This window comes from Centruroides sculpturatus, unplaced genomic scaffold, assembly GCF_000671375.1.
Source record: "Centruroides sculpturatus isolate CEXI.00-Female unplaced genomic scaffold, Cexi_2.0 scaffold418, whole genome shotgun sequence".
Classification (NCBI taxonomy): Eukaryota; Metazoa; Arthropoda; class Arachnida; order Scorpiones; family Buthidae; genus Centruroides; species Centruroides sculpturatus.
The window spans coordinates 463,177-488,760 of NW_019385248.1; the positions used below are offsets into that span (position 1 = coordinate 463,177).

The window sequence follows — 25,584 nt, forward strand, 5'->3', positions numbered from 1 at the left end:
TCTCGAAATGCAATATCTTTTTTATTTCGCTGTCGATAGCCCAACACGTGTTCCGCAGCCATCTTGTATTTTCTTGCGTGCACGGGATTGTGGGATCTCTCTTATGACTGGATCTCGTTTTGAGAACTCTCGAGTCGATCGCAATTGAACCTCGTTTAGTAGTGTTACAGAGTATAATACATATATATTTTTATTATAATATTTAAATATTTAATATATTTTTTAAAAGAAACAAAACCACTGAGAAATGTTACGTGTGTTTAACAAGTTTCAGAAAACTTTGAAAATGTTAACAATGGGTTCGGCTGAACCTGTGTGAACCTGCTGAATATTACCATTGATTATTTGATTATTATTGTCAGAATGTGAACAGCATATTATACCTTAGAAAAATCATTGTAAAGTAGCTGCTTTTTAAACATGTTTAGAACAAATTACTGTTATTTTTTGCTATGTTAATGTAATGTTACATTTTAATAAGATTTATTTATGTATTCAATTATATTGTTTAAACTCATTGTTTATAGGATCGACTTTTAGCAGAAATGCTAATAAAAAACAGAGACTGGATTGTAAATTATCATGAGCACGATTCTTTGTTGCAAAATATATCAGAAGAAGGCCTTACTGAAGAAGAAAGACAAGCTGCTTGGGTGGAATATGAAGCTGAAAAAGAAGGAATTGTTCAAAATAGAGCTGAAAAAGAAGGAATTGTTCAAAATAGTAATACAGGTAACCCCCGTATAATATGGCACTTCTATAGCACGGATTCACTCTAACACAGTACTTTTATAGTCCGGATTCACTCTGATACAGTTCGAGAAATGGGTAAAACCCTTGTACAACATGAAATGTAATAAATTTTTACATACTTAAGTACTAATAGTTCACGAAAATTATTATTTTCATGAACTATTAGTACTTAAGTATGTAAATTTTCTTTTCTCGCCTCCATACATATGGTCCTTTGTGAAAATTGTTTTATTTTTGCCAGATCTTGACGCTTCTGGTGTTGCCAGATGTTTTTCCCTTATTCCATAAGTGCTTAGCATCATATAAGGAAATTTATAAAGATCTTTTAACTAGAAGCAAGCAATCTAAAATACTTTTTGCAAAAGGTAAAGCATGAATCTGAAAATAATGCAGAAAAATGCTAGAGGATAACGATAACTTGCCAAAAATAAAACTCTCTTGGTTAATAGGGCGTTTAATGATGACAAAGAAAACATTGTTTAATTTATATTAATATCTGTCACTTAAGAAAATTTTAATAAAGATATTTATCTTAATTATGAAAATATAGTAGCATGTTTTTTAATTTTTGGAACCTAACCCTCCTTTTCGTACTAGTTCTTTGTTTTGCATAACATGGCAATTTTTTGGAACGTAACTACTGTGTTATACCTGTACTGGTAAATATTTTTACTTCTTCTAATATTTGAGTATATAAGATGTTTCACAATGTATATTGATATCAATAATTCAGTTAATTTTGATATTATAATATATTAACTTATGATTTTATCTGTTTTAGTTTAGTTGAGCTTTTGAAGTGTCAAATAAAAATAAAATGAAAGACTGTGGATATGAAAATTAATATTTTAAAATTGTTTTTTCTTAAAATATCATTTTATGTAGTTAAAGATAACAAATATCATTTTAGTTTATTTTCATTACTTTTAAGAAAAATACTTTACTGGATAAACTTACATAAAATTTATTATTACTACTGATTGATATTTTATTTAATTTTGATTATCACACTTCAAATTTTATATCTGAATAATTTCAGTTATAAACTATTTTTAAAAGTTATTGCTGAATAGAAATTTGCTGAATCAATATATAAATTTAAAACAAGTTCCTGAGATGTATAACAGGTTCTTTTTATTTTATGTTTTGATGTTTTGTATCATTTCAATGTTTCTTGTAGAAAATTTTATTTTCTTATTAGTTTCCAGATCTTCAATGTACTGTTCAATCATTTTTAATATTGTGAGATATTTTCTGTTGGGATGCAAATCCAACAGAGAATAATTTTGTTTTTGTGGTTTTTCTTGATTTTTCAGCCAAAAGGTGTTTGAAGTACATGGCTAGTGAGATGTGTTGTGTAGGTCTAGAACAAGGGTCGTTGACCCCCTACAAGTTTTCAAAACCTCACATCGACCCCCACCAAAAAGTTTGTGTTACAAACAAAACAAAGTACTTACTATTTTAATACGTTTCTTTTAATTTTGCATTTTTTTTCATTTATTGTATATTTGTTAATAATAATTTTCGTAACTGACAATCAGTGAGACGGATAAGCTTGATGCTTAGCCCCCCCTTATTCTTAGCTTAAGCTTGATAATCGACCCCCCCAAAAATGTTTCATCAATCACTTTGGCAACCTCTGGTCTAGAGGAAGAATGACTCATCTAAACTATACATATTAAAATAAACAACTAATTTTCAAATATTTCTGATTACAGGAAATATTAATAAACAGTAAATGTTTGTGGTAATTAGAGTGTCAGTCTTGCAGGAGAAATACTTCAGTGACATTATCTAGATCTCTGTTTCTCAATTTTCTTAAACATGAATGTACAGTCGACCTCACCATAACACTGTTGATAATTCTGTTTTATATGAATTCCATGTTGTACGAGTCACTTAGATTTTACAAATACGTGAGTTGTTCACAGCCCGGCACACATATTTGTAAGATCTAAGTGACTCGTACAACATGGAATTCATATAAAACTGAATAATCAACAGTGTTATGGGGGGGGTCGATTGTAATTCATAGTGTCCATTTTACTGATTTTCTCTGGAAGCCTATGCAAACTAAGAACACAGTTGTAACTTCCCATGTGAAGTGGCTGATCTGAGTTCATGTCAAATCTTTTCTTCACTGAACCGTTTTTGATTTGCTGATTTGGTGATCCATGTTCTTTTGTCAGCATAAAAATGGACTTTTTACACCTTTAAAACAGCAAGGATGCAGGTTTTTGCCTTCCACAACAAATTTACAAGTGCCTGCTGCATTAGCACATTCCAGCACAATCAATTCCTGTAGGAGCTCTCTAATCAGCTGTAGCAAATGTTTTTCTGAAACAATAAGGCCAGAACAGCAATGCCTCATCAACATTATGGATTTGTTCTGCTGTTAGATTTTCATCAGTGATGATCTGGACAAACTCATTGATGAATTTCTCTGCTGCTTCCTATCAGCAGATGCTTTGTTACCCAAAGCTTTAAAAATTTAATGACATGCCTTTTTAAAATTTTTGTAATCAGCCTGCTGAATGTTTATAGTTATTTCGATATTCAATTTATAATGATAGATTTTTGCTTGTATTACGATCAACATTCCGTCAAGTGGCACATGTTTACTCCAAAACTGACAAATCCACTCCATCAATACATGAACAAGATCATCATTTTTTGCTCAATGCAATCTTCTTCTATTTTTCATTAACTTACATTCACCACTTTCTTCATAGAACCTCAACGGTTTGTCCTTCTGTTTCTTCAGGTTATATAGTGGTTGTTCCAACACCAAACTCTTGTTATACACTTCACACTTACATTGCTGTCAAGTTTTTGCAGTGACTTGACTTGACTTTCTGACTGTTATAGATAAACTTAAATGCTTAATTTTTTTCTTTTTACCATTATTCACAAGGTTATTTGCAGGCCTCTGACATTTTCAACAATATCTTTATAGAGCACAAAGTATTTGGTAATTAATGCACACAAACACAGCACAGAAATGTTGCTATGAGTGCCGTTGACAAAAACTTGCACCAAATTAACTGGGCTGGGTAAACACATCCACCCAGGTTAGGTGTGTTTAAGTAGTATGTGGCACAACTGCTGCACTTCACCTGGGAACATTTCTGGTGATGTCACTCAAAGAACTTTTGTGTTTTGGAATTTCAGATAAAAGATTCTCAACTTGTATTGTAAATCATAATAGTCAAATATCAGATACATTAATATAATTTGAAGAAAAAAAATTTTTTTTTATCTTGCTCTTCATTACTTCTAATTTGAAAATTTATTCAGCTAGTTGGAATGTTCTTGATCCAATTATTCAACATCAACCTGTGCCAACTCCATATCAGAATCCAGAAACATATGGACCATTACCTGATGCTCGTATGGATATTGCTAAAGTGGTGGAAAACTTAAAGTTAAGAGTAAGTATTAATGGAAATATATATATATATATATGGGCTTATTACACCAGTGAATGAGATTAATTAACAAATTCTTTAATGATTAATTATTAACACCTTAATAATAAAAATTTACAATAAACTGTGGCTCCTTTAACATGTATGGTACATAATATAGAACACTCAAAATGCATTTTGGACAAATGAAACTGAAATATTGTATTCATCATGGATAATTGGCTTTATTTTTATTTATTTAATTTATTATTAATTCACTTAATTATAAAAATGAAATTAGAATGATGATGAACCAAGCACAAAATTCCACATCAAGCAGTTTCACATAAATTTAGTTTTGTTTTTGCCTTCAGGATGGTAATGGTATAAATCTGAGTTGTAATTAAACATGAATAAACTTACAAATTTTTGATATATAGATTAAATTTACTGCCCATTATAGTAATACATTTAACATTTAATTGTTATATCCTGAATATGACTGATTGCTTAAACTTATAACTAGTATATTAAAAAAATTATTTTCAAGTACAGATTATTGTAAGTTAGAGATTGACTGTATTCATTTGTAATTTAGATACATTGTTTATAATAATTAATTTAATGTTGTAAATTATTTCTTTATTTTTAGAAACCTAATATGACTACAAGTGAGATGAATACTGCTATATTAGATGCTCTAGTGATGCTTAGATCTCATTACCAACAATGTAGTGTAATTGCTATTCGTCAAAAACAAAATGTGAGTTTTTTCATGTTAAGTGGTTTAACTTTATGATAAAATTAATTTTGAAGGCTGATTTGAAAAATTTATTTTTTTTTATTATTATATTAACATAAATTCAACATTCTTTATGCTTTTGTATTTAAATATTAAATATAAAAACTTAAGACTCTTTANTACTGTGCAGATGCGTTGCCAGTTACGCTATCCGGACCTCCGTTCTGATCCCCTCTTCCAGTGTATAACTATGTTGTAATAAGAGATGGCGCCTAACGCTTACCTCTAGTGCCAAATTAATTACGTAATTTATTTAGAATTTAGCATTAAAAATAGCCCGATTAATTTACGGCATTAGGTTGGTTGCTTAAAGATTAAAAACATGAATGGGCCTCAAGGTATCCTCTTAGAGGAAGAAATTAAGGCAGAAGATGTGCTGTGTTGTATAAAAAAGTTAAAGGAGAAATCTGCACCAGGGTCCGACTCAATTCCAAATTTTATAATTAAAAACCTTCCAAAAGAAATGGTTAGCTTTTTATCTAGACAGTATGATGGGTTTTATAAGCAAGGAATTGGAATGAGGTAATATTTGTCATGTTATATAAACGTGGTGAAAGGTCAAGACCAACCAATTATCGTCCGATTGCGTTGCTATCGGGTCTACGTAAAGTGTTTACAGCAGTGTTGTCACTAAAGTTTAATAAATGGCTAATGAAAAGAATTACAGGAATGAAACCCAATATTCATTCACTAAAAATGGTGGAGCCCAATTAGCTCTATTCACATTAATCGCAATAGTTCAGTTACAGTTAATTAAAAAAAAGGCAAAAGGTTTTTGCATTGTTTCTAGACTTGGAAAAGGCTTATGATTCTGTAAGTATTGCAGACTTACAAAAGAAATTAAAATTTTATCAAGCAGATGAATGTTTAACGAATATAGTAGGAGTGTTATTTGGTCAATATAAAATTACAATTAAACAAGATCATGCACAGTGGGCTCCAATTGATATATACAGGGGTTTATTGCAAGGAGATCCTTGGTCACCTCACCTTTTTAACTTTTATACATTTGATATAAATAATTGTTTTGCAAATGATGATGATGGGTTCCTAGTAGATAATCAAGTGATACATTCGATATCTTTTGCGGATGATATAGTGATTATTGCTCCAACGGCTGCGGCTTTAAGAAGGAAGATTATATTGGTGAAAAACTATTTTGATGAACTGAAACTGAAAATAAATCCAAAAAAAATCTGAAGTTATGATATTTAGGAATGGTGCTAATTTACCGAAGAAACACATGCGTTTTTCATTGATAAAGAGGAATTGAGAATAGTTCAAGAAACAAAATTCTTGGGTATCATATTGACACCAAAATTAGCCTTTGAGAAACAATATAAGAAGACAGCCAATGATGCAAATAGGTTATTGAATAATTTGGTAAGATTATTTTCTAAGGCAAAAATAAAAAATATACAAATACACTTTCGGTTGTTTAACTCCATTATTATGAATTCAATTGGCTACAGTGTTCCAATTTGGAGTCTTGGTTACTGGCAAAAAGTGGAGATAATCCAAAACAAGTTTATACGCAGAATTTTCTTTTTGGAATATAATATACCTGGTAGTGCAATCAGATTAGAATTGAGTAGATATAAATTGTGTATATCATTAATGAAGAGATATATGAAATTTTTATTTAAATTAAGAGATTCTGGGAATTTATCAACGATACTGTTATACCAATTATACCAGAAATCACTGGTGAAAAAGGATGACAGGAATTGGGTGTTCCAATTATCAAAAATACTGAATCAGTTGGGTTATTCTATAAATATATTCTTAGATCGACCAGAGTTAAGTGATCAGCATTATCACCAATTGTTACAAAATGTTTTAGAAATTACTTTGTCTCAGGACATTGATGATTTACATAACTGGAAGAGACCAGATTGGTATAAAATAATTCTGGAGTATCCATTCAATAACAATTATATGTTAACAAATTTGGCGTTTAACGTTAAAAGATTTTTTGCACAACTTAGACTAAATAAAGAACTGTTACTAATTAATAATAAAATTATTGATTTTACTGGGACTGTGTGTCCAAGATGTCAAGAAATAAATTCAAAATTTCACCTGTTTTGTGATTGTAAAGATGGTAAGAAATTAGCACAGAAGCTAGAGTTACAATGTTTACTTAAATGTAACAATGAAAAGGCAATGTATGAAGTATTTAATAGAGCATCAATAGATATAATTTATAGACTATATAACTATGCACAGAAATTTATGTTGGTATAGATTTGAAATAATAATAATTTTAGTGTAAATGAATTATATATGTATTTTTGGTACAAGTTATACTAATTAGGAACATTATCTAGGTATAAGATGATGAAATTTTGGGTTATCTGATTGATGTTGAATGAGAAATTAATGGTGATAAGAAAAGTTGATGTAAAAAAAAACATCCCTTGTAACAGGCTAATGGCCTTATTACTAATAAATTTTTTTGATTGATTGATTGATAGTTTCAGTATAATAAATTGTTATTTTTATTTGTAAAAAAAATGGTAGACTCCTTTACTCGATCACACCCTTCACCTTATCGTCGACCCCAAGCAACTCTCCCTTCTCTCGCCTGACGTATCATCCTGACTAGTGACAGAGGCGGACGAGGTCGGACCTCCCCTCTGGATCACATTACTGATGATAAAACTGACATAACTACGTGGTAAGTCACGAACACTAACAAACAAAATGGAAGTTTTGGTTAGAAATAAATACAATACTTTTTCTTGCGATATATCTAATAATAGATAGATATCGTCGTCTCTCGAAATGCAATATCTTTTTTATTTCGCTGTCGATAGCCCAACACGTGTTCCGCAGCCATCTTGTATTTTCTTGCGTGCACGGGATTGTGGGATCTCTCTTATGACTGGATCTCGTTTTGAGAACTCTCGAGTCGATCGCNGAATACAGATTATTGTAAGTTAGAGATTGATTATATTCAATTTCTAATTAGAACAATATGACAATTCTCATCATACATAATTTGTATTCATTTGTAATTTAGATACATTGTTTATAGTTATTTTTTAAAAGTTGTTTGTAATAATTCATTTAATTTTGTAAATTATTTCGTTATTTTTAGAGACCTAATATGGCTCCAAACGAAATGAATTCTGCTTTACTAAGTGCTCTAGTGATGCTTAGAGCTCATTACCAACAATGTCATGTAATTGCTGTTCGTCAAAAACAAGATGTAAGTTTTTTCATGTTAATTGGTTTAACTTGATGATGAAGGCTGATTTGAAAATTTATTTTCATTTTATTATTATATTAACATAAATTTAACATTCATTAATTTTTTGTATTTAAATATTAAATATAAAAACTTAAGACTTTTTAAATTAATGTAATAGTTTGAATTTGAATGCCTAATGAAGATATGGAAATAGCAGGAAAAGGAAATTATGAAAAAGTTGAAAGTAAAACTACAATTAATAAGCAAGATACAGAAACTTTAGCCAGTAGCTTGGAAATATTTAGTTATTTGGATTATTACAATGGAAATGTTGTGAAATGTAGACAAAAATAATACAAATTAATTAAATTAACTGAATTAATCTGTATATTACTTTTTTAATTTTAGTTTAAATACAATTTGTTGAGTTCTTTTTTTACTTTAATAATATTACCAAGACCATTGAAAAAAAAATTTGTCACAGAATGGGGTAGTCCATTTATTACTTGTAAATTTTAAGTAAAAGGAGTCATAAAAAGTACATTATGTACCTGATGAGGAGGAAGAGAGTTGACCCATTGTCTACGTGGACTTTTTTAATGGTATTAGTGGTGTATGAATTTGGTCTTATAAGCCTATTTAGTAGTCTTTTGAATAAACTATCAGAAAATATTTGCAGAACTTTTTAAATCATTTTGTCAATGTTGGGTGGTCTATGAACTAATATGGTACCTATTATATGTAATTAAAGGGGGGGATGAGATTTGCTGAAAGTACATTTGTACACAACAGGGAGAGAAAGAGTCAGAGATGGTTCAAAAAAAAACCCTATACATAATTAATAGATGGCTCCAAGCTAAAACTTTAATGCATTAAAATAATTATTTCTCTCAGAAATTGTGTTATAAATAAGTGTAATTAATGGTCAGATTAGCTTTTGATCAATTGAAGAATCATACAACTATAGAGCTATTATTTTCTTTGAAATGTTTCTTTAGATTAAGAAAATTGTTATAAGAAGAATTAAGTAATTAGAAGTAATTTAAAAATTATTATGAAACAAAAAGCAAGTTTTTTAAAATTAAACTAGTCAAGATCTTTGATCTGGAATTCATAATCATCATATGGTAAAAATCGTGGTATTCTTGCATGTAGAGAAAACAATTTCTGCACACATTAATTAACTTATTTATTTATATAAATATCAACAACTCATAGCCCGAGTAGTAAATACATCACCAAACGATCGCCTAAATATCGGGCTATAATATGGCTAATTAAATGATTGGAATAAAGTAATTTGACACTAGAGGTAGACATTAGGCGCCATCTCTTAATTAAATTAATAATTACAATTAAATATAAATAAATCAATAAATAAATAAATTTAGAATCTTCTGGAATAAAAGAACTGGCCCGGGGCNCGTCGACCCCAAGCAACTCTCCCTTCTCTCGCCTGACGTATCATCCTGACTAGTGACAGAGGCGGACGAGGTCGGACCTCCCCTCTGGATCACATTACTGATGATAAAACTGACATAACTACGTGGTAAGTCACGAACACTAACAAACAAAATGGAAGTTTTGGTTAGAAATAAATACAATACTTTTTCTTGCGATATATCTAATAATAGATAGATATCGTCGTCTCTCGAAATGCAATATCTTTTTTATTTCGCTGTCGATAGCCCAACACGTGTTCCGCAGCCATCTTGTATTTTCTTGCGTGCACGGGATTGTGGGATCTCTCTTATGACTGGATCTCGTTTTGAGAACTCTCGAGTCGATCGCAATTGAACCTCGTTTAGTAGTGTTACAGAGTATAATACATATATATTTTTATTATAATATTTAAATATTTAATATATTTTTTAAAAGAAACAAAACCACTGAGAAATGTTACGTGTGTTTAACAAGTTTCAGAAAACTTTGAAAATGTTAACAATGGGTTCGGCTGAACCTGTGTGAACCTGCTGAATATTACCATTGATTATTTGATTATTATTGTCAGAATGTGAACAGCATATTATACCTTAGAAAAATCATTGTAAAGTAGCTGCTTTTTAAACATGTTTAGAACAAATTACTGTTATTTTTTGCTATGTTAATGTAATGTTACATTTTAATAAGATTTATTTATGTATTCAATTATATTGTTTAAACTCATTGTTTATAGGATCGACTTTTAGCAGAAATGCTAATAAAAAACAGAGACTGGATTGTAAATTATCATGAGCACGATTCTTTGTTGCAAAATATATCAGAAGAAGGCCTTACTGAAGAAGAAAGACAAGCTGCTTGGGTGGAATATGAAGCTGAAAAAGAAGGAATTGTTCAAAATAGAGCTGAAAAAGAAGGAATTGTTCAAAATAGTAATACAGGTAACCCCCGTATAATATGGCACTTCTATAGCACGGATTCACTCTAACACAGTACTTTTATAGTCCGGATTCACTCTGATACAGTTCGAGAAATGGGTAAAACCCTTGTACAACATGAAATGTAATAAATTTTTACATACTTAAGTACTAATAGTTCACGAAAATTATTATTTTCATGAACTATTAGTACTTAAGTATGTAAATTTTCTTTTCTCGCCTCCATACATATGGTCCTTTGTGAAAATTGTTTTATTTTTGCCAGATCTTGACGCTTCTGGTGTTGCCAGATGTTTTTCCCTTATTCCATAAGTGCTTAGCATCATATAAGGAAATTTATAAAGATCTTTTAACTAGAAGCAAGCAATCTAAAATACTTTTTGCAAAAGGTAAAGCATGAATCTGAAAATAATGCAGAAAAATGCTAGAGGATAACGATAACTTGCCAAAAATAAAACTCTCTTGGTTAATAGGGCGTTTAATGATGACAAAGAAAACATTGTTTAATTTATATTAATATCTGTCACTTAAGAAAATTTTAATAAAGATATTTATCTTAATTATGAAAATATAGTAGCATGTTTTTTAATTTTTGGAACCTAACCCTCCTTTTCGTACTAGTTCTTTGTTTTGCATAACATGGCAATTTTTTGGAACGTAACTACTGTGTTATACCTGTACTGGTAAATATTTTTACTTCTTCTAATATTTGAGTATATAAGATGTTTCACAATGTATATTGATATCAATAATTCAGTTAATTTTGATATTATAATATATTAACTTATGATTTTATCTGTTTTAGTTTAGTTGAGCTTTTGAAGTGTCAAATAAAAATAAAATGAAAGACTGTGGATATGAAAATTAATATTTTAAAATTGTTTTTTCTTAAAATATCATTTTATGTAGTTAAAGATAACAAATATCATTTTAGTTTATTTTCATTACTTTTAAGAAAAATACTTTACTGGATAAACTTACATAAAATTTATTATTACTACTGATTGATATTTTATTTAATTTTGATTATCACACTTCAAATTTTATATCTGAATAATTTCAGTTATAAACTATTTTTAAAAGTTATTGCTGAATAGAAATTTGCTGAATCAATATATAAATTTAAAACAAGTTCCTGAGATGTATAACAGGTTCTTTTTATTTTATGTTTTGATGTTTTGTATCATTTCAATGTTTCTTGTAGAAAATTTTATTTTCTTATTAGTTTCCAGATCTTCAATGTACTGTTCAATCATTTTTAATATTGTGAGATATTTTCTGTTGGGATGCAAATCCAACAGAGAATAATTTTGTTTTTGTGGTTTTTCTTGATTTTTCAGCCAAAAGGTGTTTGAAGTACATGGCTAGTGAGATGTGTTGTGTAGGTCTAGAACAAGGGTCGTTGACCCCCTACAAGTTTTCAAAACCTCACATCGACCCCCACCAAAAAGTTTGTGTTACAAACAAAACAAAGTACTTACTATTTTAATACGTTTCTTTTAATTTTGCATTTTTTTTCATTTATTGTATATTTGTTAATAATAATTTTCGTAACTGACAATCAGTGAGACGGATAAGCTTGATGCTTAGCCCCCCCTTATTCTTAGCTTAAGCTTGATAATCGACCCCCCCAAAAATGTTTCATCAATCACTTTGGCAACCTCTGGTCTAGAGGAAGAATGACTCATCTAAACTATACATATTAAAATAAACAACTAATTTTCAAATATTTCTGATTACAGGAAATATTAATAAACAGTAAATGTTTGTGGTAATTAGAGTGTCAGTCTTGCAGGAGAAATACTTCAGTGACATTATCTAGATCTCTGTTTCTCAATTTTCTTAAACATGAATGTACAGTCGACCTCACCATAACACTGTTGATAATTCTGTTTTATATGAATTCCATGTTGTACGAGTCACTTAGATTTTACAAATACGTGAGTTGTTCACAGCCCGGCACACATATTTGTAAGATCTAAGTGACTCGTACAACATGGAATTCATATAAAACTGAATAATCAACAGTGTTATGGGGGGGGTCGATTGTAATTCATAGTGTCCATTTTACTGATTTTCTCTGGAAGCCTATGCAAACTAAGAACACAGTTGTAACTTCCCATGTGAAGTGGCTGATCTGAGTTCATGTCAAATCTTTTCTTCACTGAACCGTTTTTGATTTGCTGATTTGGTGATCCATGTTCTTTTGTCAGCATAAAAATGGACTTTTTACACCTTTAAAACAGCAAGGATGTAGGTTTTTGCCTTCCACAACAAATTTACAAGTGCCTGCTGCATTAGCACATTCCAGCACAATCGATTCCTGTAGGAGCTCTCTAATCAGCTGTAGCAAATGTTTTTCTGAAACAATAAGGCCAGAACAGCAACGCCTCATCAACATTATGGATTTGTTCTGCTGTTAGATTTTCATCAGTGATGATCTGGACAAACTCATTGATGAATTTCTCTGCTGCTTCCTACTCAGCAGATGCTTTGTTACCCAAAGCTTTAAAAATTTAATGACATGCCTTTTTAAAATTTTTGTAATCAGCCTGCTGAATGTTTATAGTTATTTCGATATTCAATTTATAATGATAGATTTTTGCTTGTATTACGATCAACATTCCGTCAAGTGGCACATGTTTACTCCAAAACTGACAAATCCACTCCATCAATACATGAACAAGATCATCATTTTTTGCTCAATGCAATCTTCTTCTATTTTTCATTAACTTACATTCACCACTTTCTTCATAGAACCTCAACGGTTTGTCCTTCTGTTTCTTCAGGTTATATAGTGGTTGTTCCAACACCAAACTCTTGTTATACACTTCACACTTACATTGCTGTCAAGTTTTTGCAGTGACTTGACTTGACTTTCTGACTGTTATAGATAAACTTAAATGCTTAATTTTTTTCTTTTTACCATTATTCACAAGGTTATTTGCAGGCCTCTGACATTTTCAACAATATCTTTATAGAGCACAAAGTATTTGGTAATTAATGCACACAAACACAGCACAGAAATGTTGCTATGAGTGCTGTTGACAAAAACTTGCACCAAATTAACTGGGCTGGGTAAACACATCCACCCAGGTTAGGTGTGTTTAAGTAGTATGTGGCACAACTGCTGCACTTCACCTGGGAACATTTCTGGTGATGTCACTCAAAGAACTTTTGTGTTTTGGAATTTCAGATAAAAGATTCTCAACTTGTATTGTAAATCATAATAGTCAAATATCAGATACATTAATATAAATTTGAAGAAAAAAAAAAATTTTTTTATCTTGCTCTTCATTACTTCTAATTTGAAAATTTATTCAGCTAGTTGGAATGTTCTTGATCCAATTATTCAACATCAACCTGTGCCAACTCCATATCAGAATCCAGAAACATATGGACCATTACCTGATGCTCGTATGGATATTGCTAAAGTGGTGGAAAACTTAAAGTTAAGAGTAAGTATTAATGGAAATATATATATATATATATGGGCTTATTACACCAGTGAATGAGATTAATTAACAAATTCTTTAATGATTAATTATTAACACCTTAATAATAAAAATTTACAATAAACTGTGGCTCCTTTAACATGTATGGTACATAATATAGAACACTCAAAATGCATTTTGGACAAATGAAACTGAAATATTGTATTCATCATGGATAATTGGCTTTATTTTTATTTATTTAATTTATTATTAATTCACTTAATTATAAAAATGAAATTAGAATGATGATGAACCAAGCACAAAATTCCACATCAAGCAGTTTCACATAAATTTAGTTTTGTTTTTGCCTTCAGGATGGTAATGGTATAAATCTGAGTTGTAATTAAACATGAATAAACTTACAAATTTTTGATATATAGATTAAATTTACTGCCCATTATAGTAATACATTTAACATTTAATTGTTATATCCTGAATATGACTGATTGCTTAAACTTATAACTAGTATATTAAAAAAATTATTTTCAAGTACAGATTATTGTAAGTTAGAGATTGACTGTATTCATTTGTAATTTAGATACATTGTTTATAATAATTAATTTAATGTTGTAAATTATTTCTTTATTTTTAGAAACCTAATATGACTACAAGTGAGATGAATACTGCTATATTAGATGCTCTAGTGATGCTTAGATCTCATTACCAACAATGTAGTGTAATTGCTATTCGTCAAAAACAAAATGTGAGTTTTTTCATGTTAAGTGGTTTAACTTTATGATAAAATTAATTTTGAAGGCTGATTTGAAAAATTTATTTTTTTTTATTATTATATTAACATAAATTCAACATTCTTTATGCTTTTGTATTTAAATATTAAATATAAAAACTTAAGACTCTTTAAATTAATTTAATAGTTTGAATTTGAATGCATAGTGAAGATATGGAAATAGCAGGAAAAGGAAATTATGAAAAAGTTGAATGTAAAACTACAATTAATAAGCAAGATACAGAAACTTTAGCCAGTAGCTTGGAAATATTTAGTTATTTGGATTATTACAATGGAAATGTTATGAAATGTAGAAGAAAATAATACAAATTAAGTAAATTAACTGAATTAATCTGTATATTACTTTTTTAATTTTAGTTTAAATACAATTTGTTGAGTTCTTTTTTTACTTTAATAATATTACCAAGACCATTGAAAAAAAAATTTGTCACAGAATGGGGTAGTCCATTTATTACTTGTAAATTTTAAGTAAAAGGAGTCATAAAAAGTACATTATGTACCTGATGAGGAGGAAGAGAGTTGACCCATTGTCTACGTGGACTTTTTTAATGGTATTAGTGGTGTATGAATTTGGTCTTATAAGCCTATTTAGTAGTCTTGTGAATAAACTATCAGAAAATATTTGCAGAACTTTTTAAATCATTTTGTCAATGTTGGGTGGTCTATGAACTAATATGGTACCTATTATATGTAATTAAAGGGGGGGATGAGATTTGCTGAAAGTACATTTGTACACAACAGGGAGAGAAAGAGTCAGAGATGGTTCAAAAAAAAACCCTATACATAATTAATAGATGGCTCCAAGCTAAAACTTTAATGCATTAAAATAATTATTTCTCTCAGAAATTGTGTTATAAATAAGTGTAATTAATGGTCAGATTAGCTTTTGATCAATTGAAGAATCATACAACTATAGAGCTATTATTTTCTTTGAAATGTTTCTTTAGATTAAGAAAATTGTTATAAGAAGAATTAAGTAATTAGAAGTAATTTAAAAATTATTATGAAACAAAAAGCAAGTTTTTTAAAATTAAACTAGTCAAGATCTTTGATCTGGAATTCATAATCATCATATGGTAAAAATTGTGGTATTCTTGCATGTAGAGAAAACAATTTCTGCACACATTAATTAACTTATTTATTGATATTTTTAATAACTTTTTCCTGACAAAAAAAAAGTTGTTTTTCCAGTACTTAAGAACAATTAATTGAAATTATTGAAATATTTATAGCACTATAAAACTGTCAGTATAATTATTAATATCTTCAATGATTAGCACAGTCATTAACAAATTTTTTTTTGTTATATGAATTGAACTTTTGAAATTCAATAAGTCATGATTGAAACTTTTTACATAAATTGCTATTTTTTTATATATTTATTGGAATGGATTCATATGGATATGGATGGATAATAGAATATCTCTTGTTATGTGCATATTGGTAATTATCACACAGCCTAACCTTTATAGATTATTAATAATTAATAAGGATAATATAAATATAGGTCTAACATTTTGGTATTTTATCTAACGTAGAAATATAAACTGGAATGTTAGTTTAATGTTTCATTTAGTTTCGTTTTGATGGGCTACGACGACACAACACATGATCTGCCAAGAGGATTTTCTATGAGAAACTGACCTGAATTTAGCTGTTACAAACATGAAGAAAATCAGAAAACCCCATGTAGCCTGCTCATTAGTGAGGAGTGAACCTACAGCTAATTACCAGTATTCACTGGTTTTATCCACTTGTCTACTGGTGGTCAACTTCAGTGTAAGAAACATATTTAAAGCTAGATTGTTGATTTAGATTGAACAAGTACGAACAGAAAAACCTAATACATTGCTACCCAACAGTTTATGTGGAATGCACAGTGAAGTTCCTTTAGGAGTTTGGACTGTCTGGAAAAAAAAAAAAATACTATGAAGTCTTAAGGAAAAGATGGCAGACATTATTTGATCTCAAAAAGATAAACCCAGATGAACAAGTCTTATGAGGAGAGCTACAGAAGTGACAAAAAAAGATGACTGAGGCAAATGTAATTTGACATAAATGTTTGCAAAAGTGGTCAAAATTAGTCACAATGTCAATTGAAAAGTGAATATCATTCCTACAAATGCACAAAAATCTTAATTTTCACAGAAAACAAACTAGAAAAATGCCTAGCTCTGTATTAAAGAAGACATTTTTCTACAGTGGGCAAGATGACTGGATTATCTTCAGTACATTTGTACTGAATTGTATAAATTTAAAAAAAAAAAAAAACATTTAAAAGAATACCAAGAGCTGGTTTGGGATTACCTAAACAATTTAAGTATCTTGCTTGGGAAATAAATTCTTCACTTGAATTGCTACTAGGCAAATAAGATCAGAAAGCATTTATCAAAGTTAAATTGAAATAATATGCTGGCAGAGTTCATCAAAAAGATGTCATTTTCAACATCTCTCACCAAAGACAAATGTCTTATATAACAGGTTCTAGAAAAAAAATCCACACAAAATATCTCAAGCTCTAGCTTTACAACCAATATTTTTAATTATATTGCACATGCTATTATTTGAAATGCTAGATTGTAGAACATTCTAGAATCTTTTCTGTATTGAATTTTCTGCTTCTTTCAAAATTGCAATGAAAGAAGATGCTTTATGCCTAAGAGTATATACCTTTTACACATTAAATAAAACATTAGGAAAATGTTTAAACGTTTTGCAAATGAACTATATATTACATTCTCCAATATTTTAAGAGTGGATTACCATCACAGAGAAGAAAGGAGTCTGGTAGAAAAGTAAAAATTCTAACAAAAGCCAAATTGAAAGGATTGGAGAGAACATTTGAAGACAGTGACAAGATTTTAATTCAATCTGTAACCCTGAAACTGAAAATTTTATGTAGTTGCCTCCATGAGACTTTTGAATATTTAATGTGTGTTTTTGTTTTCAAAGGAGGAGAGAATTCTAGGCAAAGATGAAGTGTGGATGGTTATTGTTCTCTGAAAAGTTCTTCATTTTGGATGATTAATCTTATTTCATCATCTTATACTCAATGGTCAATGGTAATGGAGAATTTTACACCAGTAATATCTCCTCTATTCCTACTAGTGTAATGTTTTCCAAGAAAAAGAAATTTGAGTTTTAGTTTGGATTGCAGTGGGACTGAATGGATTGAATCAAGCCCTTCTATCAATGCTCAATGATATTTAAATGAATATATATAATGCTGTCTGATTTCATACATTTGAAAGAACTATTCTCAAGCAGAATATATTTTCTGGGTAGATCAAGGAAGTTTCCAGTACACCAAAACCATACTGGATTATCTGAAACAAGAAAGCATCATCTTTATCAAAAAAGAGGACAACCTTCAAATATGAAAGATGCAAATCAAAGATTTTTGGGCATTTCTTGAAACAGTGATTTACAAAAAGAGATGGAAGACAAAAGAACACAAATTGGTTTATCAATCACATATGTAATGTCTGAAAAATGTGAATTAAAAGTCTTGTACGGAAACTAAGATTTAACATCCAAAGTTGAATCAACTGCATTCAATGTAGAATTCCAAAATAAAAGATAATGTACAACTTTTCATCAGCTTTCAAATGACTATTAAGTTCATAGTTTTCTTTTTACCAAGGTAAAAACTACATTACACAAATTTGTGCAGTTTTTTCATACATCCATTAACTTGGTCTAAAGCATAATTATTTTTAACATTAGACCTACGTGTGATATGACCATGCTATGATGTCAGTCAGGTGATGACTCTCATATGGACGATGGATGGATGCTGTTCTTCTAGATAGAATGAGTGGGAGGGTCAGTGAGGTCAGCAATACCTGAGTTACTGTACTACAACCTGACATACCTGAGTTACTGTACTGTAATATAAACAATAAAACAGATTACAGACACAACATAACATTAATATGATCCATTTACCAGAGACAAAACGAATAGTTCTCACATNTCCAGATCTTCAATGTACTGTTCAATCATTTTTAATATTGTGAGATATTTTCTGTTGGGATGCAAATCCAACAGAGAATAATTTTGTTTTTGTGGTTTTTCTTGATTTTTCAGCCAAAAGGTGTTTGAAGTACATGGCTAGTGAGATGTGTTGTGTAGGTCTAGAACAAGGGTCGTTGACCCCCTACAAGTTTTCAAAACCTCACATCGACCCCCACCAAAAAGTTTGTGTTACAAACAAAACAAAGTACTTACTATTTTAATACGTTTCTTTTAATTTTGCATTTTTTTTCATTTATTGTATATTTGTTAATAATAATTTTCGTAACTGACAATCAGTGAGACGGATAAGCTTGATGCTTAGCCCCCCCTTATTCTTAGCTTAAGCTTGATAATCGACCCCCCCAAAAATGTTTCATCAATCACTTTGGCAACCTCTGGTCTAGAGGAAGAATGACTCATCTAAACTATACATATTAAAATAAACAACTAATTTTCAAATATTTCTGATTACAGGAAACATTAATAAACAATAAATGTTTGTGGTAATTAGAGTGTCAGTCTTGCAGGAGAAATACTTCAGTGACATTATCTAGATCTCTGTTTCTCAATTTTCTTAAACATGAATGTACAGTCGACCTCACCATAACACTGTTGATAATTCTGTTTTATATGAATTCCATGTTGTACGAGTCACTTAGATTTTACAAATACGTGAGTTGTTCACAGCCCGGCACACATATTTGTAAGATCTAAGTGACTCGTACAACATGGAATTCATATAAAACTGAATAATCAACAGTGTTATGGGGGGGGTCGATTGTAATTCATAGTGTCCATTTTACTGATTTTCTCTGGAAGCCTATGCAAACTAAGAACACAGTTGTAACTTCCCATGTGAAGTGGCTGATCTGAGTTCATGTCAAATCTTTTCTTCACTGAACCGCGTTTTTGATTTGCTGATTTGGTGATCCATGTTCTTTTGTCAGCATAAAAATGGACTTTTTACACCTTTAAAACAGCAAGGATGCAGGTTTTTGCCTTCCACAACAAATTTACAAGTGCCTGCTGCATTAGCACATTCCAGCACAATCAATTCCTGTAGGAGCTCTCTAATCAGCTGTAGCAAATGTTTTTCTGAAACAATAAGGCCAGAACAGCAATGCCTCATCAACATTATGGATTTGTTCTGCTGTTAGATTTTCATCAGTGATGATCTGGACAAACTCATTGATGAATTTCTCTGCTGCTTCCTACTCAGCAGATGCTTTGTTACCCAAAGCTTTAAAAATTTAATGACATGCCTTTTTAAAATTTTTGTAATCAGCCTGCTGAATGTTTATAGTTATTTCGATATTCAATTTATAATGATAGATTTTTGCTTGTATTACGATCAACATTCCGTCAAGTGGCACATGTTTACTCCAAAACTGACAAATCCACTCCATCAATACATGAACAAGATCATCATTTTTTGCTCAATGCAATCTTCTTCTATTTTTCATTAACTTACATTCACCACTTTCTTCATAGAACCTCAACGGTTTGTCCTTCTGTTTCTTCAGGTTATATAGTGGTTGTTCCAACACCAAACTCTTGTTATACACTTCACACTTACATTGCTGTCAAGTTTTTGCAGTGACTTGACTTGACTTTCTGACTGTTATAGATAAACTTAAATGCTTAATTTTTTTCTTTTTACCATTATTCACAAGGTTATTTGCAGGCCTCTGACATTTTCAACAATATCTTTATAGAGCACAAAGTATTTGGTAATTAATGCACACAAACACAGCACAGAAATGTTGCTATGAGTGCTGTTGACAAAAACTTGCACCAAATTAACTGGGCTGGGTAAACACATCCACCCAGGTTAGGTGTGTTTAAGTAGTATGTGGCACAACTGCTGCACTTCACCTGGGAACATTTCTGGTGATGTCACTCAAAGAACTTTTGTGTTTTGGAATTTCAGATAAAAGATTCTCAACTTGTATTGTAAATCATAATAGTCAAATATCAGATACATTAATATAAATTTGAAGAAAAAAAAAAATTTTTTTATCTTGCTCTTCATTACTTCTAATTTGAAAATTTATTCAGCTAGTTGGAATGTTCTTGATCCAATTATTCAACATCAACCTGTGCCAACTCCATATCAGAATCCAGAAACATATGGACCATTACCTGATGCTCGTATGGATATTGCTAAAGTGGTGGAAAACTTAAAGTTAAGAGTAAGTATTAATGGAAATATATATATATATATATGGGCTTATTACACCAGTGAATGAGATTAATTAACAAATTCTTTAATGATTAATTATTAACACCTTAATAATAAAAATTTACAATAAACTGTGGCTCCTTTAACATGTATGGTACATAATATAGAACACTCAAAATGCATTTTGGACAAATGAAACTGAAATATTGTATTCATCATGGATAATTGGCTTTATTTTTATTTATTTAATTTATTATTAATTCACTTAATTATAAAAATGAAATTAGAATGATGATGAACCAAGCACAAAATTCCACATCAAGCAGTTTCACATAAATTTAGTTTTGTTTTTGCCTTCAGGATGGTAATGGTATAAATCTGAGTTGTAATTAAACATGAATAAACTTACAAATTTTTGATATATAGATTAAATTTACTGCCCATTATAGTAATACATTTAACATTTAATTGTTATATCCTGAATATGACTGATTGCTTAAACTTATAACTAGTATATTAAAAAAATTATTTTCAAGTACAGATTATTGTAAGTTAGAGATTGACTGTATTCATTTGTAATTTAGATACATTGTTTATAATAATTAATTTAATGTTGTAAATTATTTCTTTATTTTTAGAAACCTAATATGACTACAAGTGAGATGAATACTGCTATATTAGATGCTCTAGTGATGCTTAGATCTCATTACCAACAATGTAGTGTAATTGCTATTCGTCAAAAACAAAATGTGAGTTTTTTCATGTTAAGTGGTTTAACTTTATGATAAAATTAATTTTGAAGGCTGATTTGAAAAATTTATTTTTTTTTATTATTATATTAACATAAATTCAACATTCTTTATGCTTTTGTATTTAAATATTAAATATAAAAACTTAAGACTCTTTAAATTAATTTAATAGTTTGAATTTGAATGCATAGTGAAGATATGGAAATAGCAGGAAAAGGAAATTATGAAAAAGTTGAATGTAAAACTACAATTAATAAGCAAGATACAGAAACTTTAGCCAGTAGCTTGGAAATATTTAGTTATTTGGATTATTACAATGGAAATGTTATGAAATGTAGAAGAAAATAATACAAATTAAGTAAATTAACTGAATTAATCTGTATATTACTTTTTAAATTTTAGTTTAAATACAATTTGTTGAGTTCTTTTTTTACTTTAATAATATTACCAAGACCATTGAAAAAAAAATTTGTCACAGAATGGGGTAGTCCATTTATTACTTGTAAATTTTAAGTAAAAGGAGTCATAAAAAGTACATTATGTACCTGATGAGGAGGAAGAGAGTTGACCCATTGTCTACGTGGACTTTTTTAATGGTATTAGTGGTGTATGAATTTGGTCTTATAAGCCTATTTAGTAGTCTTTTGAATAAACTATCAGAAAATATTTGCAGAACTTTTTAAATCATTTTGTCAATGTTGGGTGGTCTATGAACTAATATGGTACCTATTATATGTAATTAAAGGGGGGGATGAGATTTGCTGAAAGTACATTTGTACACAACAGGGAGAGAAAGAGTCAGAGATGGTTCAAAAAAAAACCCTATACATAATTAATAGATGGCTCCAAGCTAAAACTTTAATGCATTAAAATAATTATTTCTCTCAGAAATTGTGTTATAAATAAGTGTAATTAATGGTCAGATTAGCTTTTGATCAATTGAAGAATCATACAACTATAGAGCTATTATTTTCTTTGAAATGTTTCTTTAGATTAAGAAAATTGTTATAAGAAGAATTAAGTAATTAGAAGTAATTTAAAAATTATTATGAAACAAAAAGCAAGTTTTTTAAAATTAAACTAGTCAAGATCTTTGATCTGGAATTCATAATCATCATATGGTAAAAATCGTGGTATTCTTGCATGTAGAGAAAACAATTTCTGCACACATTAATTAACTTATTTATTGATATTTTTAATAACTTTTTCCTGACAAAAAAAAAGTTGTTTTTCCAGTACTTAAGAACAATTAATTGAAATTATTGAAATATTTATAGCACTATAAAACTGTCAGTATAATTATTAATATCTTCAATGATTAGCACAGTCATTAACAAATTTTTTTTTGTTATATGAATTGAACTTTTGAAATTCAATAAGTCATGATTGAAACTTTTTACATAAATTGCTATTTTTTTATATATTTATTGGAATGGATTCATATGGATATGGATGGATAATAGAATATCTCTTGTTATGTGCATATTGGTAATTATCACACAGCCTAACCTTTATAGATTATTAATAATTAATAAGGATAATATAAATATAGGTCTAACATTTTGGTATTTTATCTAACGTAGAAATATAAACTGGAATGTTAGTTTAATGTTTCATTTAGTTTCGTTTTGATGGGCTACGACGACACAACACATGATCTGCCAAGAGGATTTTCTATGAGAAACTGACCTGAATTTAGCTGTTACAAACATGAAGAAAATCAGAAAACCCCATGTAGCCTGCTCATTAGTGAGGAGTGAACCTACAGCTAATTACCAGTATTCACTGGTTTTATCCACTTGTCTACTGGTGGGCAACTTCAATGTAAGGACCATATTTATTATAGAAACATATTTAAGGCTAGATTGTTTATTTAGATTGAACAAGTAGGAACAGAAAAACCCAACAGTTTATGTGGAATGCACAGTGAAGTTCCTTTAGGAGTTTGGACTGTCTGGAAAAAAAAAAAATACTATGAAGTCTTAAGGAAAAGATGGCAGACATTATTTGATCTCAAAAAGATAAACCCAGATGAACAAGTCTTATGAGGAGAGCTACAGAAGTGACAAAAAAGAGATGACTGAGGCAAATGTCATTTGACATAAATGTTTTCAAAAGTGGTCAAAATTAGTCACGATGTCAATTGAAAAGTGAATATCATTCCTACAAATGCACAAAAATCTTAATTTTCACAGAAAATAAACTAGAAAAATGCTTAGCTCTGTATTAAAGAAGACATTTTTCTACAGTGGGCAAGATGACTGGATTATCTTCAGTACATTTGTACTGAATTATATAAATTAAAAAAAAAAAAACATTTAAAAGAATACCAAGAGCTGGTTTGGGATTACCTAAACAATTTAAGTATCTTGCTTGGGAAATAAATTCTTCACTTGAATTGCTACTAGGCAAATAAGATCAGAAAGCATTTATCAAAGTTAAATTGAAATAATATGCTGGCAGAGTTCATCAAAAAGATGTCATTTTCAACATCTCTCACCAAAGACAAATGTCTTATATAACAGGTTCTAGAAAAAAAATCCACACAAAATATCTCAAGCTCTAGCTTTACAACCAATATTTTTAATTATATTGCACATGCTATTATTTGAAATGCTAGATTGTAGAACATTCTAGAATCTTTTCTGTATTGAATTTTCTGCTTCTTTCAAAATTGCAATGAAAGAAGATGCTCTATGCCTAAGAGTATATACCTTTTACACATTAAATAAAACATTAGGAAAATGTTTAAACGTTTTGCAAATGAACTATATATTACATTCTCCAATATTTTAAGAGTGGATTACCATCACAGAGAAGAAAGGAGTCTGGTAGAAAAGTAAAAATTCTAACAAAAGCCAAATTGAAAGGATTGGAGAGAACATTTGAAGACAGTGACAAGATTTTAATTCAATCTGTAACCCTGAAACTGAAAATTTTATGTAGTTGCCTCCATGAGACTTTTGAATATTTAATGTGTGTTTTTGTTTTCAAAGGAGGAGAGAATTCTAGGCAAAGATGAAGTGTGGATGGTTATTGTTCTCTGAAAAGTTCTTCATTTTGGATGATTAATCTTATTTCATCATCATATACTCAATGGTCAATGGTAATGGAGAATTTTACACCAGTAATATCTCCTCTATTCCTACTAGTGTAATGTTTTCCAAGAAAAAGAAATTTGAGTTTTAGTTTGGATTGCAGTGGGACTGAATGGATTGAATCAAGCCCTGCTATCAATGCTCAATGATATTTAAATGAATATATATAATGCTGTCTGATTTCATACATTTGAAAGAACTATTCTCAAGCAGAATATATTTTCTGGGTAGATCAAGGAAGTTTCCAGTACACCAAAACCATACTGGATTATCTGAAACAAGAAAGCATCATCTTTATCAAAAAAGAGGACAACCTTCAAATATGAAAGATGCAAATCAAAGATTTTTGGGCATTTCTTGAAACAGTGATTTACAAAAAGAGATGGAAGACAAAAGAACACAAATTGGTTTATCAATCACATATGTAATGTCTGAAAAATGTGAATTAAAAGTCTTGTACGGAAACTAAGATTTAACATCCAAAGTTGAATCAACTGCATTCAATGTAGAATTCCAAAATAAAAGATAATGTACAACTTTTCATCAGCTTTCAAATGACTATTAAGTTCATAGTTTTCTTTTTACAAAGGTAAAAACTACATTACACAAATTTGTGCAGTTTTTTCATACATCCATTAACTTGGTCTAAAGCATAATTATTTTTAACATTAGACCTACGTGTGATATGACCATGCTATGATGTCAGTCAGGTGATGACTCTCATATGGACGATGGATGGATGCTGTTCTTCTAGATAGAA

The 25,584-nt window shown here is 29.7% G+C and overlaps 2 protein-coding genes across 4 annotated transcripts in view; both read left to right on the plus strand.

Annotated features, from left to right (window-relative positions):
- Positions 1-25,584, plus strand: part of LOC111636710 (transcriptional regulator ATRX homolog) — a 158,800-nt gene that overhangs the window by 123,769 nt on the left and 9,447 nt on the right. The window contains exons 20-22 of the mRNA XM_023382014.1: positions 528-732; positions 4,051-4,184; positions 8,066-8,176. Coding sequence (XP_023237782.1) covers positions 528-732; positions 4,051-4,184; positions 8,066-8,176 — 450 coding nt within the window. The remainder of the gene's footprint in view (positions 1-527; positions 733-4,050; positions 4,185-8,065; positions 8,177-25,584) is intronic.
- LOC111636707 lies at positions 9,589-15,948 on the plus strand. Of its 3 annotated transcripts, none has more exons than XM_023382011.1 (5): positions 9,589-10,500; positions 11,171-11,176; positions 13,858-13,994; positions 14,623-14,733; positions 14,906-15,948. In XM_023382011.1, exons 1-5 carry the CDS (start codon positions 10,353-10,355, stop codon positions 14,939-14,941), a joined length of 438 nt encoding a protein of 145 aa, XP_023237779.1. In that variant the 5' UTR covers positions 9,589-10,352; the 3' UTR covers positions 14,942-15,948. The 3 variants fall into 3 exon arrangements, with proteins under 3 accessions (XP_023237779.1, XP_023237778.1, XP_023237777.1); XM_023382010.1 differs by lacking the exon at positions 11,171-11,176 and adding an exon at positions 12,409-12,416 and having other exon boundaries at positions 9,589-10,501; positions 13,861-13,994; positions 14,906-15,105; XM_023382009.1 differs by lacking the exon at positions 11,171-11,176 and having other exon boundaries at positions 9,589-10,539; positions 13,861-13,994; positions 14,906-15,108.